The sequence below is a fragment of the Dromiciops gliroides genome, chromosome 1 (assembly GCF_019393635.1).
Source record: "Dromiciops gliroides isolate mDroGli1 chromosome 1, mDroGli1.pri, whole genome shotgun sequence".
NCBI classification, from domain to species: Eukaryota; Metazoa; Chordata; class Mammalia; order Microbiotheria; family Microbiotheriidae; genus Dromiciops; species Dromiciops gliroides.
In genome coordinates this window covers 576,642,180-576,659,778 of record NC_057861.1, presented here as the reverse complement: position 1 = coordinate 576,659,778, position 17,599 = coordinate 576,642,180, and the positions used below count along the sequence as shown (strand labels likewise).

The window sequence follows — 17,599 nt, the reverse complement described above, 5'->3', positions numbered from 1 at the left end:
ACCTGGATTCTAAATTTGGCAACTTATTAGTTGTATGACCTTGATATGTTTCCTCATTTGCCAAATAGTTTGGACTTAAGAGACAGGATGTCTAAAGGATTTTCCAGCTCTAAAATTCTACATCTGTACATGTCATCACTGGGGCAACGGTGGTCCAACCTATGACTTTAGAATTCTGTAACTGGGCGAGATAGCCGAGTTTTCATCAAATCTCCCGAAAGGCTTTGCTCTTCCTCTTCCCTTGAGCCGTCCTAGGTAATCAGTTAAAATGGTGAGGTACTCTCTTGATCCAGAGAACCCCACAAAATCATGCAAGTCAAGGGGTTCAAATCTCCGGGTCCACTTCAAGAATACCCGTGAAACAGCCCAAGCTATCAAGGGCATGCACATCCGAAAAGCTACCAAGTATTTGAAAGATGTCACATTGAAGAAACAATGTGTTCCCTTCCGTCGATACAATGGTGGAGTTGGCAGGTGTGCCCAGGCTAAGCAGTGGGGTTGGACACAGGGTCGTTGGCCCAAAAAGAGTGCTGAATTCTTGCTGCATATGCTTAAAAATGCAGAAAGTAATGCTGAACTGAAGGGTTTGGATGTGGATTCTCTTGTCATTGAGCATATCCAGGTTAACAAGGCTCCCAAAATGCGACGGCGTACTTACAGGGCTCATGGCCGAATCAACCCATACATGAGTTCCCCTTGCCATATTGAGATGATACTGACTGAAAAGGAACAAATTGTTCCTAAACCAGAAGAGGAGGTTGCTCAAAAGAAAAAGATATCCCAAAAGAAACTGAAGAAACAAAAGCTTATGGCATGGGAGTAAATGTGGCATTAATATGCAAATAAAAGTGGAAAACCCCCTTTATCCTTAAAAAAAAAAAAAAAGAATTCTGTAACTGTCCATGAGAACTTGTGGGCCACCATTATGGTAACTGGATCATTTTTCAACCTTTCCCGATCAAACATATTTGCTGTCCCTAAGGTCGAGTAGGATAAATGGTGATGAGTGATATTCCATACTGATTTATGGGTCAAAGTGCTCTGACATGATGGGAATGCTTTTTGAAATGTGGAGTTTGACAAACTCATCACTATGCTCTTGGACTGGTAGGTGGTTACACTAATCAAGTGGGGCCTTCCTGTAATGGGAAAGAGGTCAAAAATGATTCAGTATGCATCAGGAAGGGGAAACCCTGGTTATAGGGCTGACCTTGATGTCAATGACTCCATTCTACTGCCAATGGGTGTGTTAGGCCTGGGGGTGCCCTGGAAACCCTTGAACAGCAGCCGAAATTCCAAATGTCTGTGTCTCCTGAGAGCCTTGAAGTCTTGGGAATGTTTCCATTTCTGGCTCAAGAGGGTTCTGAGAAGCTCCGTGAAATTATGTAACAGTCAATAAATCAGTCTTTGGCTCTTAGCAGTCATGGAGAGATTATCTGGGGTGCTAAAGCTTGGTGAAATGTCGGCCTGACCCCAGTCAGTTTGACTCTTGAGTGACTTTCCTATAACCAAAATTATCATCATCAACTTTGAAATATGTAATTAAGCTTCTCTCAGTTTTGATCCCTCTTGACTCCTCTGCAGCATTTGCCACTGTCGATCACCCTCTTTTAGATACTTCTTTTCTCTACATCTTCTTGGCATTGCTTTTTCCTGGTTACTTTCATATCTGTCTGACTGCTCTTCAGTATCCTTTGCTGACTCTTTATTCACATCATGTACACTATGTGTGAGTGTCCCCTAAGGGTCTGCCTCACACTTTCTTTTCTTCTCCTCTGTACCATCTCACTCCTATGAGTTCAATGATCAGTTCTAGGCTGATGTTTCCCAGGTGTACATATCTGGTACTACTCTCTCTCCTGAGCTATTATCATACATGCACCGCCAACTACCTCTTCATCATCTACAACTGAATGTTCTGTTGACATTGCAAATTCAATATATCTGAAGCATATCTCATTATCTTTTCCTCCATTCCCTCCCCTCTCCCAAACTTCCCAATTATTTTCCTGCCACCCAGACTCAAAACCTCAACATCATCTTCTACTCTTCACCTGATTGTGGTACTTAATCGTATGCACTGACTGTTATCTAATCCCATCTCTCCACTCTCCTAGCAATCAATCCCCTTAGTTTAAACCCTCTTCTCTAACATATAATAAATTATATATTATATAATATACAAATATACTATTATATAATGTAATTATATAATATATGAATGTATTATGATATTTAATGATATATTCCTACATAGAAATGAAATAATATACCCAGCTATATTATATATAGATATAATATTAATCATGTTAATATATTAATATTACAGATCATAGATATATTGACATAGGATATAACTACATTATATAGCATAACATTGATATATCATATATAATCACATTATATATGTATATTATATGACTATATTATAATTTATCATATATTAGTAGGTATCATTATATTTCTCTTATCTACCCGTTATATGTATATTACACACATTTCACATATAATATTGCATATATTATGTACTTGTAATATATTATATACCTATTACTATATTTATATTATTTTATCTTTAGCCTATTACCTACCTATTATTTCAATAGTCTCCTAATTCCTCTCTCTGACTCATATCTCCCCACTCTAGTCCATCCTACATCCTGATGCCAATATAATCCATTACTAATTCTTGTTGTTTATAACTTCACAACATCTTTCATATGCAAACCTTTTTCTCCATTCTCATAGCCATGACCCTAGTCCAGACCTCTGTGACCTCTTGCCTGGACTACTCAATAGCCTACTAACTGGTCTCCCTGCCTCTTCCCAATCCAATCTATCATCCACTCAGTTGCCAAAGTGATTTTTCTGAAGTGTAGTCATGAAACCAACCCTCTGATTGGTCAGCTCTGCTGGCTTCCTATTCCTCCCAAGATCAATTCTACATACCCTCTTTAGCATTTAAAGCTCTTCCCAGATGTTTAGTTTACTTTGTCCCTCTCTAAATAGTCTATGATTCAACTACATTGAACTATGTTGAATACCAATTAATTAATCAATAAACATTTATTACTATGAACTGAAACAGTGCCTCTCCTTCCCCCATTTGGTTGTGGTGTCTCATATCACATTCCCAAAGACAAGTTTTTAGGTTGTCTTAATCAATGGAATTGTCAAATTGTTTTTCAGTAATTTTCTCCATTGTGTCCAACTCTCTGATTCCATTTGGGGTTTTCCTAGCAAAGTACTGGAGTGGTTTTCCATTTCCCTCTCTGGCTCAGTTTACAATTGAGGAACTGAGGCAAATAGGGTTAAGTGGCTTGCCCAGAGTCACACAGCTAATAAATGTTGAATAGAATCTTGAAATTTTTCACTATGATACTTCTCTGCCTCTGGTTTGTCTTTTACTTAAAAAACAGAATTTCACAACTCAAGGGGGCCTTAGAGTCCCCCTGATCTCATACCTGAGTAAAACTCCCCTCTATAACATATCTGACAAGTAGTCATGCAGTTTTTTTTTTTGAAAATCCACATTAATGCTACAACTAGCAACATGTACAGTAGAGAGAACTCTGGGTTAGGAATCAAGGGACAGGAAACTCCACTTTTTTCTTTATGAACAATGTGACCTTCAGCAAATCATTTAACTTCTCAGTTTTATCATCTGGAAAAAAGGGGCTAGATTAGGATAATAACTCTGGAACTGAAGGGACTTCAGAGAACATCTAGTCTCGTTCCCTCATTTTATGGATGAGAACCCAAAGCCCAGAGAGATTTAGAGATTTTTCTGTGGGCATATAGGTATCAGAAGTAAAATTTAAACTGAGCTTGTCAGTTTCTAGATTATTCTTTCCATTATACCACATTGCCTTGACTTCTAGAATCCCAGCCAGCTTGAAACCTATGATTCTAGGACCTCCCAAAGGTCCTAGAGAACTGTGATTGTTAGGCATTTTTTCTTTACAATAATCCTACATTTGTCTCTTTGCAATTTCCATTTCTGTTGTAAGAACAGAATGTTTTTTTCTGAAACCCACTATGTTTGAATCTTGTATGAGAAAATCTTTTATTGCCTACATGCCTTGTTTTTTTAATTAAATTTTCTTTTTAAAATGAACACAAATCTATTTTCCCTCCCTACAAAATAAAAATATAATCCCTTACAAATACAAATGGTGGTCTGCCCAAGTTGAGGTTGCCTTTTGAACCATTCAAAATCAGCCAGTGTCAACACACTCTGAAACATATTTGATATAATCGAGATAAGTAGTATCTGATTTGAGTTAGCAGACTAAGGTACTGTCCAAGTAGGAGGTTGTATAATAGCATGGAAAGATTCCTGGCTCTGGAGTCAGGACACTGGGATTCAACATCTGCATCTGATGCTTACTATTTATGTGACCTTGGTCAAGTCACTTAACCTTAGTGGGTCTGTTTCTTCATCTGTAATATGATTGTGTGTATGTGTGTGTGGACTAGATGGCTTTTGAAGTCCTTTCATCTCTAGATCTCTAAATTCATAATCTCTGAGGCAATTTTATGAATTATATATGTATACATACACACCCATGTAGAGGCTCTATCTGCCTTTTGGATTCTTGTCCCATCTCTTCTCTGCTTCTTTATTCATTAAAGTTTACAGTGGTACCAATAGGTAGACCCAGAATTGCAAAACCATTTGAGTAAAAACAAACTCCAGCCTTTTCCTTTTTCTGGTGGAAAGATGAGGGATAATTAGGAGCCACAGGAGACCTAAGGGTCATCATGAAATGAAAAGCTTAGAGGAGCACTGACTTAGAAAACTTACTTCAATCTATTCACACACAGACTACCTACGGGCCTGTGGCCAAAGACAAAAAAATCCCTACCTGGAAAAAAGAAGACTAGGAATGCACAGAGAAGAATGGTGATGCTCAAGAAATGATCTCTGGATCAATGGATTCAGTGCTGAAAGAGACCTTAAGAATCATCCAAACTCAGCATGAGAAGCTACAGCTGGGTGGTGCTATAGTGCATAGAGCTCTGGGCCTGAAGTCAGGAAGACTCATCTTCTCAAGTTCAAATCTGGCCTTAGATATGACCTTGGGCAGGTCACTTAACCGTGTTTGCCTCAGTTTCCTCATCTCTAAAAGGAGCTGCAGATTTCCTTCTTCCCAACCCTAGGCTCACTGTTCTATCCACTGAGCCACCGGCTGCCTCTTTAGGTCCTCTTACTCCATGTTATTGCTCATTCCACTACATCCTACTAACTCAATTTCTTGGATGTTATTCTAGTTTCACAAGGAGACTAGGGCTGAGCCTCTAGTCCTAAAATTGATTCTCTTCATTCTAAAGAGAGAGCAATGCCCTCTGTTTCAGTACAAAATTTATTGCCATAAAGAGATAAGATTCCTGATTTAAACTGGTCTTATGTAAACCAAACTTTCCATTAGTTCTGAATAGCTCACAGCAGTACAAAAATAGCCAACAATTGCAAATATGAATTCTGGCTAAATTCCAATAAAAATAGAACTTCATGGGCTCATAGATTTAGAGTCAGTTGGGGAATTATCAGATAAGTTAAGTGATTGGATCCAATTTTCTCATTTTGTAGTTGAGAGCTGACCTAACTTATCTTTTTGCCTCAGTTTCTTCATCTATAAAATGACCTGGAGAAGGAAATGGCAAACCATTCCAGTAAATGGAAGAGTCCCAAGTCCTGGGTTACCGAATCCAGTATTTTCAACTGTATTACAATTTGTCCAAGTCAGCAAATGCACATGGATTACAGAGGGAATTTTTTAGGTAATTCACCTTAGACAAATGAAAGCATGAACAAAGCAGTAGAGAAAAAGAAAAGATCTGGTTAGGCCAGGAGTTCTTAACTTTTGTGTGTGTGTGTGTGTGTGTGTGTGTGTGTGTGTGTGTGTGTGTGTGTGTGTGTCCTAGACCCCTTTGGCTGTCTGGTGGAAGCCTTTCTCAGAATAATGTTTTTAGATGCATAAAACATCTTACACATAGTTCCAATATAATTTATTTTATTGAAATATAGGTTTCAAAATATTAAATAATGAAACCAAAAGAAGTTGACAGACCCAACGTTAAGAATCTGTGGGTTAGAATAATAAATAGAAAACATATATATATATATATATATATGTGTGTGTGTGTGTGTACAAATATATGTATATATGTATGTGTGTATGTGTGTGTGAGCATATAGTAGGTTTTCCATAGAAGATGCAAGAGGAACTATATAGCAAGGAAACAAGTATCATGTCTCAGGCACTGAGCTAAACACTTTGCAAATATATCATTTGATCCTCACAACAATCCTAGGAAGTGGTATTTTACAGTTGAAGAAACTGAAGCAAACAGAGGTTAAATGACTTGTTCAGGGTCACACAGCTAGTAAGTGTCTAAGACTTCCAGGTCCAGCCCTCTATCCACTATGTCACCTAACTTCCTCAGTTAGATTTGTGATTTCACTGATTCCTACATACATTCTTGTCACTTTCTATGGTCCTCACCTTTCTCTGTCTGCTCATCTTGCCTTTCTTTTACTTGACTTTTAGCTCCTTAAAGTGGGGCACTGTTTCCAGGTTGCAGTATTCCAAGCTTCAGGAGGTCCCAGGTGGAATGATTTAAGGAGGAGCAGGCTCTTCACTCGCCTGGCCTGTTCCCTGGTCTGTAGATGACCCCAGATCAACTTGCTAATCAACCAGCTTTGTGTGTTGTGGTTGTCAGCTCCTACGAGCTTGTGCCCCTTCCCCACCTGGGCTACTGCTACTCAAGCCTACCTCCTGGTTCCCAGCAGAGGTGAAAAATCCAAGTTCTGCCTCAGCACCAACATAGACCCCTGTAATCTCTCCCCTGCCAAGGGCTCAGCCCTCTCACCAGACTGTGAGCCTAGTTCTAGATGACACTGGTGCTTCAGCTGATTCAGAGGCTCTGGGGTGTGTGTGTGTGGGGGGGGTTTCTTTCTCTGGAGAGGCCTTCCTGGGACTGGATCTGTGTCAGGGTGACTGTGTGGTTGGGCTCTACTCCTGTCTCAGCACAACAGCTCCCTTCTTCTGACCTTCCAAGCCATCCTTGGTTGGAAGATAATTTCAGCACATTCTTCTGTGGGTTTTGCTGCTCCAGGAATGGTCCTATGGCATCATTTGGATGTTTTTTGGAGCAATCCTGTCATGAGTTCAAGAGCTCACTCCCTTTCCTCTGCCATCTTTCCTACATACATTCTTAGGACACTCTACTTGACCAGTGTTTTTACTTGTGAGTTACTCTGCTCCACCCTTATTTGACAGATTAGACATCAGCAACCCACCCATCAGAGATGATTTTCAGTGTATTAGACTGCCCCAAGGCCCTAAGGCAAAGTTGGAAAGCAAGTGATACTCAGTCTTGGTATCTTCCTACCTCTCTTTCTGTGCCCAGGCTCCCACCCATTCTGCTTTCCCACTGTTCAGAGTCTTCTCAGAGGTGCCTCACCCAGGTTTATCTTCCCCAAAGTGTTCAGAAATTACCTTTCTCTCTCTCTGACTACCCTCCACATCAAGCCTACATTTCTATAGTATTGAGCTAGATGGTCAACAATCTAATTACAGTATCTATTTTAACATGTAACTGGAAGTCACACATGAAAGAGAGGCTTTTCAAAGCAAATGAATTCTCCCCTCTCCCCACCGTCAGCACTTGACCAAGCTTCAGATCTTTGAAGGGAGGAAAACAAACCTAGAACAAAGCTTCTTTTGGACCTCATTTTCCAAAGGGAGGAGAGAAAAGAAGCAGGGCTGACCTCGGGACAATTTTGAACAGATTTTTATCTTTGGTGGACTCCCTCAGTTACAATCCTGTTCTTTTCTCCCACCTTCAGCTATAATTATAAAAGCTTAGAGCTGGGAAGGATTTTAAAGACCAGCTGGTAAATCCCCTTTATAAATCATTTTACAAAGCCATTGAAGAAATGGATTCCTAGAGTGGTTATGCAGCCTTAAGGTCATACAAAACAGCAGATAAAACCATCTCCCAACTCTGCCCATTTATCTTCTCATTGCTATGCAAATACTTAACTTGCTATCTCTTTAATAGGATGAATAAAGCTTTTATAGAGACTATTTATTTTGTTATAGTGTTTTGTGATTATGCAGCATGTTCCAAAAATCTTAGTGCATTGTAAAACTTTAAAGCTTAATTCTGCACTAAGACTTTTGGGACACCTTGTATATCCATTTCTGATTATTACAGAAATAAAACCTTGGTTTCAAGTCCCTTTTCTCTCAAGTTGCCATGGACTTTATGCCTCTCATTACATTATGCAGAGTGATCTCTCCCTCTCCCCCATCAACCCTCCTGCACCCCCCCCCCCCCCAATTCTCAGGTATGTGCTAATAAGTATTAATTTCTTAGAGGACTTTTCTATTGAGGCTCCTCTGACCTGGAAAAGTGATCAGACTCTGAGGGTCTTCCCCTCCCAGACTGATTCTTTTATGAAGGCAAACTTTTGCCTCAATTTTCCCTAGTCTTTAATTACTTAATAGACTTTGCTTCAGACAAACTAAGACCTGAGAAAGACCTTAGCTTAAAAAGGCCCAGGTCCCCCACTGCATCTGAGGGCATCACCAGGCTTCTTAACCTGCATCTTCCCAGTGGACTCCAATGGCTCTGGCAGAGAGAGTGAGGCTGATGACTCTCCACAGCTCTGCCTCATTTCAATCCAAGTCACTTGCAAGTGAAAACATTACCTTCCTGATGCCATTGGTCCTCTTTGAGAATGAAAGACAAACAACAATCAGCAGTTACCCTAAGGCTCCCACCTTTGTTAGGTGATCAATAGAAAGGGTAAAAAAATCCTCTCATATTGACTGGGAAGAAAATTAGAAAACCACTGGTCAAGGATCAATGAAGGAGGGCAGCTAGGTGGTGCAGTGGATAAAGCACTAGCTCTGGATTCAGGAGGACCTGAGTTCAAATCAACCTCAGACACTTGACACATACTAGCTGTGTGACCGTGAGCAAGTCACTTAACCCTCATTGCCCCGCAAAAAGGGGAAAAAAAAGGATCAATGAAGCAATCAACAAATATTTATTAAATACTTACTATGCTCCAGGCACTGACTAAGCCCTGGGAATACAAAGAATTGCAAAAATGAAGCAGTCTCTGCTCTCAAGGAGCTTATTTACATTTTATACAAAGACATAACATGTATATATATATATATATATATATATATATATATATATATATATATATATGTGTGTGTGTGTGTGTGTGTGTGTGTGTGTGTATGTGTGTGTATGTATATATAACCATATATACAGAATACATATGACAAAATAAATACAAGGCAGTTTAGGGAAGGACGACACTCACAGTTGGAGAGAGAAGAGATTCAGAAAATTCATCATGTAGACAGGGGTGCTTGAGTGGAGTCATGAAGTAAGTTAGGGATTCCATGAGATGAGGATGATAAGGGAGAGCCTATCAGAGATGGGGTGGACAGCCAGTAAAAAATTACAGAAACTGTAGATGGGGGGGGCCATGTGTGAGGAACAGCAAGAAGACTAATTTGGATGGACCAAAGGGTGCAGGAAAGGGAGTAATGTATAATGAGGATGGAAAGGTTCGGGCCAGGTTGTTCTTGGAAGGGCAATAAGTTCTATTTGTCTTCTCCTAGGGAAGTTATTGGGGAAGAAGAAGAGGAAGTAATATCAATGTCTGTTGAAGTAGCTTCTGGGAATTAACCAAAGCAGCAAAAACAATGAGAATTTTCTTCCTCTCTGAAAGGGCTGAAAACTCAGCAACAAAAGGGACTTGGTTCCCTACTCCTCCAGGAGTGCTATTATTGTCCTTCATAGAAAGGAATGTCCAATCATACCTTTGATGCCTTTAACCTTTTACAGAATTTGTGGCCACATCAAGCCCTGAAAAGGTATGGATCACAATGGCCCAGTGGGACTTCTTGTCTAGTAAGATGGTAAACTAAACAATTCAGTAAACAGTCCTCACCCAAGGGAAAACCAACAATGATAACAACAACAATGCACTTCCCATCTTCTCCCCCCCCCCCCCCTCCATGTACATATAGGTAGTAAAGGAAATAGAGTCACAGCAGTGGCTCATTTGTATTTTTCTTGAGAAGAGGAAGAAAGGAGTGATTTGGATAGCTTCATGTGGACTTGGCCACAAGAAGCAAACAATACTTAGGACCGCTCTTTCCCCAGGCATCTCTTTTTCAGGCTAAAGGTTAGTCTCCTCATTTTCAGTTGTCGGGCAGCATCTCCAATGATCATATTCGGTGCCAACCCCATCACTGCGACATCCACCTTGCCACCACCATGGGGTTGTATGAATGCTCTGGAGTGTCTTTTCAAATACTCTTGTTGTCACATGTGGCATCTTCTCCACTAACTCTAACTTGGGATAACTGACATGGTTTTTCCTTCCAAAGCCTCTTGACAACTTTTATTATTAGCAGCTGACTCTTGGTACACATGCGTCACAAGTGCCTGGGAGCTCTTAATGCCTGAGACATTCTTGGCTTCCTGCTGCGTCGCCTCCTCCTTCCCCTCCTCCCATTGCTACTGCAGCAGCCACCTCTGCCATCAACACGCCTCTCATTGAAACTTCATAGGATGGTGGCGTATCTCTGTGGCTGTCAGTGTCGTCCATGAATTCTAGGCTGCTCTCAGTATATAGGGGTGGGGGAATGTTAGAGGTCTCCTGCTCCAGAGAGAGATGCTTTTCAGGATCAATGCTGTCTTCATAAGATGGGGGATAAAAATCCGGCCTGTTCAATAAAGCACACAGACACACAAAAATGCTTTTAAAATATTTGTATCGGTTGATACTAAACATATTGAACTCTACATCACATAACCCATAATGGTTTAAGTTGGTTCTACAAAACCATATAGTCAAAAGCTACCAAAGGTCTTTTTCAAGACAAGTCTTCTAATAATCTTCTGCAAATGGCAGCATGTATCTGGTTAAGGGACGGATGTAACTCTTTTATTTCATTGACAAAAAAAGGTCATTTCCTGATGTGTTGTTTCATTCATTCATTCATTTATTGACCAGACATTCATTAAACATCTACCATATTCAAGCCTCACTGGCTAGGCCTTGCAAGAGGTGCCAAAAAAAAAAAAAAAGAAAAGAAAGAAAGAAGAAGACAATTACTTAGTCTTTAATTACGCAATAGGTTTTGCTTCAGACAAACTGAGACCTGAGAAAGACCTTAGCTTAAAAAGGCCCAGGTCCCCCACTGCACCTGAGGCCTCAATTAAGTCACTTACCATCCAATAGAAGAGATAAAACACATGCACCCATAACTATATTACAAAATAGAATGTGAAAAGTGCACAGAGTGGTCAAAAGTGTGATGAGTTTGAAAGATCAAGAAAATTCTCTTGAGGTTGTTTTTGATCCTGTCTCTCTACAGTTTTCCTCAGTGACAAATCTTAACTTCTTTGTCATGAATGAGAAGGGGGTGGGGCAAGTGTGACGAGGGAGCATTGCTCAACTCTGTATTTATAGACTTAGCCATGACAGCACCTATGATGAGTGTTTGTGGCCTTGTAACCACAACAGAGTGGGAACTGTTATTTGTAACCAACAACCCCACTCCAAATGTTACCAGGCCCAAGGCCAATGAGCTGAAAGAGCTGTCTACTGTACAGCATCCTTTGCAGTCGTCACTCAGAAATAGCTCGGACATTTCCACCCAGGGCTTTAGGTCACTCATGTAAAGCACTGAGAATCAGTGAAGGGAAGGGAAGGGAAGGGAAGGGAAGGGAAGGGAAGGGAAGGGAAGGGAAGGGAAGGGAAGGGAAGGGAAGGGAAGGGAAGGGAAGGGAAGGGAAGGGAAGGGAAGGGAAGGGAAGGGAAGGGAAGGGAAGGGAAGGGAAGGGAAGGGAAGGGAAGGAGGGTAGGTCTCTGATTGGACCACAGCCTGAACAGCTAAGTCTGCTTGACTTTGTCAATATGTCTACGCTTAGGACATTTTTTCCCATAAAGAGCAGGATCTATGACTCCCCTTCTGGGGGTGAGGCATGAGCATAGACAGCACTTCTCTCAATGGGGTGATTTGGGTGGGAGGGGGGTGCCCAGAAGAGTGAACCCAACACAAAAATATCAATATTCCTCCCAGTCTTTTGAATATTTTCCCCTCTGTGTTCATCTTTTAGAGTTTAAAATCAAACAAACATGGATAATAGAAGACAACAGTTTAGTAGAGATGGTGTGAGCCTTGGGGTCAGGAAGACCAGGCTTCAAATTTGGCTGCTGTGCAATCCTAGGTGAGTCTGGGAGGAAAGAGAGAGAGAAACACAACAAAAAACCTCTGCCTTTAGGTCTAGAAGACCTAGGTTTGAATCTCTTTTCTGATATTCCTTGCTTTGTGTGACCTTGAGAGAGTCATTAACTATTCTAGGCTTTATCTTCTTCCTCAATGAGAAGAAGAATTTGGATTAGATAGCCTTGGAGGCCCCTTCCAGCTCTTGGTCTATGAACCTCTCTTGAGTCTCAGTTTCCTCATCTGTAAAAGAAAGATAAAAATACCAGGAGCATCCACCTGACAGGGTAGTTATGAGGATCAAATGAGAGAACATGTAAACATACTTTGTAAATATTAAAGATATATAAAGGTCAGTTATTCTTAAGACATAAAACTAATTCACACTAAGCATCCTGGGTGCATGAAGTAATAGATGAACAATGAAGGAGATAGGCATTAAAAGAACAGGGGAGGGGCAGCTAGGTGGCGCAGTGGATAGAGCACTGGCCCTGGAGTCAGGAGTACCTGAGTTCAAATCTGGCCTCAGACACTTAACACTTACTAGCTGTGTGACCCTGGGCAAGTCACTTAACCTCACTAAAAAAAAAAGAAAAAAAGAACAGGGGAAAGGCCTTTCTGAGACAAACTTTTGCTAGGTCACAGTTGTCCTTGTCTAAGGGGCCCACAGTGCTCCAAGTCTAACGGGAATTCCCTAGATAATGAAATCTTTTGTCCCTGGAGGAACAGATGCAAGTCCAACACTAACTGAAAGGTAACTTGGCATAATGAATAGAGAGCTGGATTTGTAATCAGGAAGACAGGCTCAAGTCTTGCCTTTGACATGTACTGGCTGTATGATTCTGGGCAAACCAATTAATTTCTTAGTGCTTTATGCAAATCTCTACGACTGTAAATTGCAGAGAAGGTGCCAATCTTCATTGTTGGAGGGATTTTCCTCACCCTGAAGTTCCCTGTACAAATGAAATCTCAGGTTCAGTCTCTCTCCCTACACCATAACTATAAGTCTGGCTTTGTTACAACTCTGTCCCAGACTTCTGCTATTAGCAGTCCCTGTGGCATCCCAGCGACATACCTGTCCACAGTGGCAATTGGCAGGTCCCCATGCCCTAGGCGCTGTCTGAGCACCCTGTTGAAGATTCCCTTGCTTTGTCTTGCCTGCTGGTAGGTGCTCAAAAAAATTCCACTCAAGAGGATCAGGAACCCCAGAGACAAAAGACAATAGGCCAGGATCAGTTTCCCCCTGCAGTTAGGGGCTGAGCCCATGGATATGAAGAAAGCCCCTAGGCAAATGATCAGGAATCCAGTCAAAAGAGCGAAGCAGCAAAGGGCTGCGAGGCTCCCTTTCTGCATTCTCCCAGCTCTGGAGCTCAGCTCCCACTTCTCCCACTACTGTCTTCCTTGCCCGCTCCCCGGGAGACCGTGACTTCCAAGACAAGCCCTTCCTAGCTGCACATGTCAAGGCTTTATTCACCCTGGGACCAATTGGCCTTTGGACAATTAAATGAAGCAGGCACTTATTAGCTATTCATTAACCATTGAAAGGGGCAGTAATATCCCTTGGGGATTAACCTATAAACACAAACTTGGCTTAATGTAGGAAGGAGGGGCACCCAGGGAGCTCTTTTGCCCTTCTGAGTTGTGCCTTCTGCTCAGCTGATTCCAGTTACTTGCCCAGAGGCTCCCCTGTTCTGTGGTTGAAAGAGCACTGGTTCCTCTGAGTTGTTTTTCTTTATGGTTTCTTAATCCCTACAGTGGGTAATACCTCCATTAGAAGCTCCAGAGATAGTAGTTCTCTGCCAGCTCGGTTCTTTATGGCTTGGCAAAAGCTCAGCTCCTTCTTCCTCTGTTACTTAAGAAGGGCCTCACTCCCTGTGACTTCTATTATTTGTTATCTTCCCTGTTGGATTTCTCTTCCTCCCTCCCAAATATGCAATACCAGCACAGTTCTAAGTGAATAAAACCTGTTGGCAAACTGCCTCACTTTATCCATTATCCCATTTTAAAGCATTCATTCATGCATTGCATTCAGCAAGCATTTATTAAACTATTACTGTATAGAAAACACACAGAAAGGCAGTGTGGTACATACAAAGCTGTCCAACTCATGTAAACCGCATCTCCCCCTGCAAAACTCCCAAGTAGACCTGAAATGGCTTAAAATAAAATTAAGAAATGTTTGGCAAAATAAGTAAAAATGCAATATAACATAGATAATGTTAATTTGTGGTGTTCTAAGTCAATATGTGGTCGACACAGAAGTTTTTATTTGAGTTTGGTATGGTGGATGGAGAGTTGGTTCCTGAATAGGGAAAACATGGGCTCACATCTTGCCTTTGAAATATATTGGCTATATATGTGGCAACTCACAAAACCTCTCAGGACCCTAGGAACCTTAGGCAGTAATATGTAGAGAAAATACCTTTATGCATCTGTAGAGAGAGTTCCTCACTGAGAACTCACTACATTGATGAAAGTATAGGTCTGGTCCCAAAAAAATAAGTGCTGGGTGCTAGAGATACAAAACTGCCCTCAAGATCCTGCCCTTAAGAATCTTGCATTCTGTGGGACTGATATTACCATCCTTCCTACTGCCAAACAGGAGAGGAAAACTACAGTTGGGCTGGTGATATTGGGGCAGAACCTTGGAGATGGGAGGAATGGTGGAGTAGAATCCACATAATTATGCAACATTATGTACAAGGGGCTAGGAACTTACTGTTACTTTTCAGTTTATGAGCAATTGTGTTTGTAGACAGATTTGTGTACTCTCTGGATCTAAAATTAAACAGCTAGCCTCTTTATAGCCTTTTAAGATTTGCAGAGTGCTTTATAAATAGTATCTAAATAAGATAATTATTTTAAAAGATAATTAGTAAATAAGATTTTTCACAACCCTGAAAAATAGGTACTATTATCATCTTCATTTTACAGTTGAAGAAACTGAGGAAGGCAGAAGAAACTGAGACTTACCCAGGGTCACATAGCTGGGTATAAGTACCTCAGGCAGGATTTGAACTCATATCTTACCCCTTCCAAGTCCTGTGCTCTGGTGCTACACCTGGCCAACAGGTATATCATGGAAGTTCAATTAATAATTCCTAGGTCAAGGAATCCTTATTATCTTATACTACTGCTGTTATTTTGTATATAGTACATTTCACTCAGCTTGGAATCCTTATTATCAAAGGTAGCAAGGCTTAGAGAAGGGCCATGTGCCTGTTTAGAGAGAAAATGCATCAGTTACAACACTATGAAATCTACTTGTTAGACTGCTGCATTGTAATCCACTTGGAGGTGCCCAGGGGGCAAACTGGGCAGAGTTCTGGGTATGTAGTCAAGAAATACCTTAGTTCAAATCCAACCTTAGGCACTTGCCCTGGATAAGTCACTTAACCTCTGTTTGCCTCAATGTCCTTAACTACAAAATACTAAGACACTTTGCAAACCTTAGAGTACTAGATAAATGTTAGGGTGACACTTGTTTCAAAAAGCTCTTTTACAGAGAGGATGAAGAAAAACTTATTTCTTGATAGAACTCCTTTAAATAATCTTGGGGACAGGATGAAGAGAATTCTTGAGAAAAGACTTGAATTGGTATCCTTGGTCGAACTAGTTCTAGAAATAAGAAAAAAATCATCCATGGTAATAGTTGGGGTTGTCACTTTTTTCACAGCTAAAACTGTATGGGATTATTTATGCCTCTGAGTTGATATTTGTTACATTATTAATAAACATTATTAACAGACTACATAGTAACCTTAATAATTTAGGGGCAGCTAGATGGCATAGTGGATAGAGTGCCAGGTCTGGCATCAGGAAGACTCATCTTCTTCAGTTCAAATCTGGCCTCAGACACTTACTACTTGTGGACCCTGGGCAAGTCAGTTAAGTTTCCTCATCTGTAAAATGAACTAGAGAATGAAATGGCAAACCATTCCAATATCTTTGCCAAGAAAACTCCCAAAAGGGTCATGAAGAGTCTGACACAACTGAAAATGACTAAACAAAAATAATAATGCTTATTTAAGGCAGGAGATTAAGGGATTTAATACAGAGATATAAGCAATTTGCTTAAAGAGACAGAGGTTTCTCCAATCAATCCATCAATAAGCAAGCATCTGTTAATAGAATGTGTGGCATCACTGTGTTTAATTGATTGATTAATAGAGCACTAAGTTTAGTATCTAATGAGTAAATAAATAACTAAACATATCCCTGAATTACCCTAGAACTCAGATGAGCCAGTGTGGCTTCAGAAAGGGCTGAAGAATGGTTGGTATGGTTTTGCTGCCCAACAAGTCCAAGAGAAATGCCAGGAGCCAGACAGAGCACTGTGTGCAATATTCATTGGTTTGACCAAGGCCTTTGATACTGTCAGTCATGAGGACTTATGAAAAACTGTCAAAATTTGGTTGGCCAAAGAAGTTCATCAGTATTGTACGTCAATTTCATAATGGCATGCTTGTCTGGGTTCTGGATAAGAGGCAATGCTCTTGCATTTTTCCAGTCACCAATGGAGTGAAACAAGGCCATGTGCTTGCTCCCATGCTTTTCTAGTATGATGTTTTCAGCCATGTTGTCAAACACCTTGAATGAGGACGAACACGGCATTAAGGCCAGGTATTACACTGAGTGAATTATTCAACTTGAAAAAGCTACAAGCCAAAAAACTAAAGTGGAGGTAGTTTTGGTACATGATTTTTTGTTTGCAAATGACTGTGCACTCAATTGTAGCCTCTGAAGCTGAGATGCAACAAAGGATGGATCTATTCTTTTTGCTTGTGCTAATCTTGGCCTAACAATTAACAGCAAGAAAACACAGGTGCTCCACCAGCCAGCATCACACCATCCATATATGAAATCATCACTTACAGCAAATGGAGAAGCTTTGAATACTGTGGATAAGTTCACTTATCTTGGCAGTATACTTTCCAGGGATGTACACATCGATAATGAGGTTGGCAGATGCATTGCCAGTGCTAGTTCAGTGTCTGGGAGACAGAAGGAAAGTGTGGGAGAGAAGAAGCGTTAGACTGACTACCAAACTGAAGGTCTAAAGACCTGTTGTGCTGACTTCATTGTTGTATGCCTGTAAAACCTGGACAGTGTATCAGCACCATGCCAAGAAATGGATTTACTTTCATTTGAATTGTCTTAGTAAGATTCTGAAGATCACCTGGCAGGATAAGATCCCAGTGGTAGTACTTATTTTGTATACCTTTATTTTATTTTTTTACTTTACATTATTTAATAGATATTAAGAAAGATATTTTCTTTCTTCTTTTCTTTCTTCCTCTTGTTCTTTCATCCTTCCATCCTTC

The 17,599-nt window shown here is 40.6% G+C and overlaps 2 protein-coding genes across 2 annotated transcripts; one reads left to right on the top strand and one right to left on the bottom strand.

The window, feature by feature from the left end:
* Window positions 1–211: 211 nt before the first annotated feature.
* LOC122734360 (60S ribosomal protein L17-like) lies at window positions 212–823 on the top strand. The gene has a single exon (XM_043975125.1). It carries the CDS (start codon window positions 269–271, stop codon window positions 821–823), a length of 555 nt encoding a protein of 184 aa, XP_043831060.1. The 5' UTR covers window positions 212–268.
* A 9,675-nt stretch (window positions 824–10,498) lies between these two features.
* On the bottom strand, window positions 10,499–13,628 carry TMEM252 (transmembrane protein 252). The gene is made up of 2 exons (XM_043981115.1): window positions 13,351–13,628; window positions 10,499–10,769 (listed from the first exon to the last, which is right to left on the bottom strand). The coding sequence occupies exons 1-2, from the start codon at window positions 13,626–13,628 to the stop codon at window positions 10,499–10,501; spliced, it is 549 nt and encodes a 182-aa protein (XP_043837050.1).
* Window positions 13,629–17,599: the final 3,971 nt, after the last annotated feature.

Coding starts and splice junctions, on each gene's coding strand:
- LOC122734360 (XM_043975125.1), top strand. CDS start 269: ATGGTGAGGTACTCTCTTGATCCAGAGAACCCCACAAAATCATGCAAG.
- TMEM252 (XM_043981115.1), bottom strand. CDS start 13,628: ATGCAGAAAGGGAGCCTCGCAGCCCTTTGCTGCTTCGCTCTTTTGACT. Junction 10,770..13,350: donor CCAATTGCCACTGTGGACAG/GTATGTCGCTGG, acceptor TTTATTGAACAG/GCCGGATTTTTATCCCCCAT.